Here is a 2,109-nt window from a genome sequence, read left to right on the forward strand (position 1 = left end):
CAAAGCGCTGATATTTGATGTTTGACTTCCTGTGTCTCTCAGCGCTCTGCAGTCAATCTCTCAGGCTATCTCAGCTTTGTATCCAACCTGGGCCTTCCTACAGGTGCTGGGTAAGATGCACACACATGCATAAATAAAGATACAGATCACCTCCAGCTCCAGCAGTTGTCAGGCATCAGGTTGGAATTATGCCTCTCTGTGCTGCACATAAGCAAACATACACAGGACTTGTTCAGAGACATTCACACGTTTTTTTAATACTTGTACGCTACATTTCACTTTAGACGTTGGATAAATCCAGAAACATAAACCAGTGTCGCTCTGTGACAGTGTAACCAAAGCGCTACAGTCACTCATTTATGAAATAAACTTGGATTAACAAACGCTAACGGGGAGGAGAACAAGTTGCCTTGAAGAGGAATTTAGCTTTCAGAGCAAATGTTTATATTTTCCTACCTCTTCTGTTTGATTGATCCAGAAAGAAAGTGAGATTGCAAACAGCTTGCTTGATGCACAACGTGCAACTGATATGTGCATTCCCATAACACCCTTCTCTGTGTACTATAAGTCTGTGTAGACATTCTCAGAGAAGCATAAATCTGGCTTCAGGTGTTCCTGATTGCTGCTCATACAGATTTATGACTAAATGTAACAGATGAAAATAATAGAACCAGAGGGGAGGAGTTCAAACTGATTGTGTCCAGGGTGTGAGGGGTCAGCAGTGATCCTCTCCGCCCTCCTTTTGACCCATGAGGTGTACAGGTCCTCCATGGAGGGCAGGCTCACACCAATGACCTTTTCAGTCCTGACTGTCCACTGAAGTCTGTACTTGTCCTGTTTGGTTGCTGAGCCAAACCAGACAGTGATGGAGGTGCAGAGAACAGACTGGATGATTCCTCTGTAGAACTGGATCAGCAGCTCCTGGGACAGGAAATCCTTTATCTATCACGTAATACTTAATTTTGTTAGAAAAAAAAGTCTTGCGAGTGAGATTTTGCGAGATGTGTATAAACTAGGTTGCTTCTGCATAGAAGTGCAACAGCATACGTTCACCTAATTTTCTGAGCTTTAGGTCACGCCTCAGATGATAATCCACCACTGTAACGCTGTAGATAGGTCAGAAAACAAAGAAAAGCACTGTGGGCTCTTTAATGGGAACTTTAATTGAACAAAAACAAAGACTTCAGTAGTTTACCCAGAAAAATAACAGGGATCAGTGAGTGGTCTTTCAAGCACATTTACAGCTCATTCACACTTCCTTGGCTGCTGATTGGTCGAGTGAACATGCTGCTGAATGCAGTCGGTCCATTAGCCACATGATGTCACATTCACTGAGAACATCAGCGACTCTGCTCGAGGAAGGAAAATGCCCACTCAGCAGTTTAGTTTATGAACTTCTCTCTTCCTGCTTCCTGTGCAGAAGGCAGCTCATTGGCTGAGGGCAGTGTCCTCAGAGCAGCAACAACCAATAAGCAGAGTACAGAGCAAGCCAACCCTGCCCCCTCTGTTGCCACAACAACAGGTCTGGTGTATGATGAGAGGATGATGGAGCACCTGAACATGTGGGACAGGTGAGTCATGTCGTCTCTGCACCTCCTGTAAAAGGGTTTATATGATATCACCTTCAAATTGTGTCCCTGCAGACATCACCCTGAGCAGCCGCAGAGAATCGCCAAGATCTTCTCCAAACATCAGCAGCTGGGGTTGGTGAGTCGTTGCCAAGAGATACCAGCTCGCTTAGCGACGGAGGAGGAGCTGTCCATGTGTCACAGGTAATTACTTTTCATAAAGCTGTACTGACACACGGATGTATCACTGGTTGAAGACCAACTCCTACAGTTCTGTGAAAGTAAATTATTACATTTGGTCCTTCTGAGTCAGAATCAGAATCTGCTTTATTGGCCAGGTGTGTCGGACACACAAGGAATTTGACTCTGGTACATCGGCTCTCAATGTGCATGTACATATCCCCATGCAAGGGGCAAGTAAAAAGTAAACCAGCATAAGGCTGTGTAGTATAACAAACTAAGCAGTATAAACAGGCAGTAAAGAATGCAGACAACAAAGGAATGTTCATTAGGAGACGTGTATGAGTCTGTATAATGTATA

General features: G+C 44.3%; 1 protein-coding gene across 2 annotated transcripts; it reads left to right on the forward strand.

Moving 5' to 3' along the window:
* Positions 1-6: 6 nt before the first annotated feature.
* On the forward strand, positions 7-1,930 carry LOC109953964 (histone deacetylase 6-like). 2 transcript variants are annotated; one of them, XR_002274007.1, is made up of 3 exons: positions 7-110; positions 1,421-1,571; positions 1,644-1,930. XR_002274007.1 is itself a non-coding variant. In XM_020589400.1 (2 exons), exons 1-2 carry the CDS (start codon positions 1,390-1,392, stop codon positions 1,774-1,776), a joined length of 315 nt encoding a protein of 104 aa, XP_020445056.1. In that variant the 5' UTR covers positions 972-1,389; the 3' UTR covers positions 1,777-1,930. The 2 variants fall into 2 exon arrangements, 1 of the variants encoding a protein (XP_020445056.1); XM_020589400.1 differs by lacking the exon at positions 7-110 and having other exon boundaries at positions 972-1,571.
* The last annotated feature ends 179 nt before the right edge of the window (positions 1,931-2,109 follow it).

Source organism: Monopterus albus, unplaced genomic scaffold (genome assembly GCF_001952655.1).
Source record: "Monopterus albus unplaced genomic scaffold, M_albus_1.0 scaffold2300.1, whole genome shotgun sequence".
Classification (NCBI taxonomy): domain Eukaryota; kingdom Metazoa; phylum Chordata; class Actinopteri; order Synbranchiformes; family Synbranchidae; genus Monopterus; species Monopterus albus.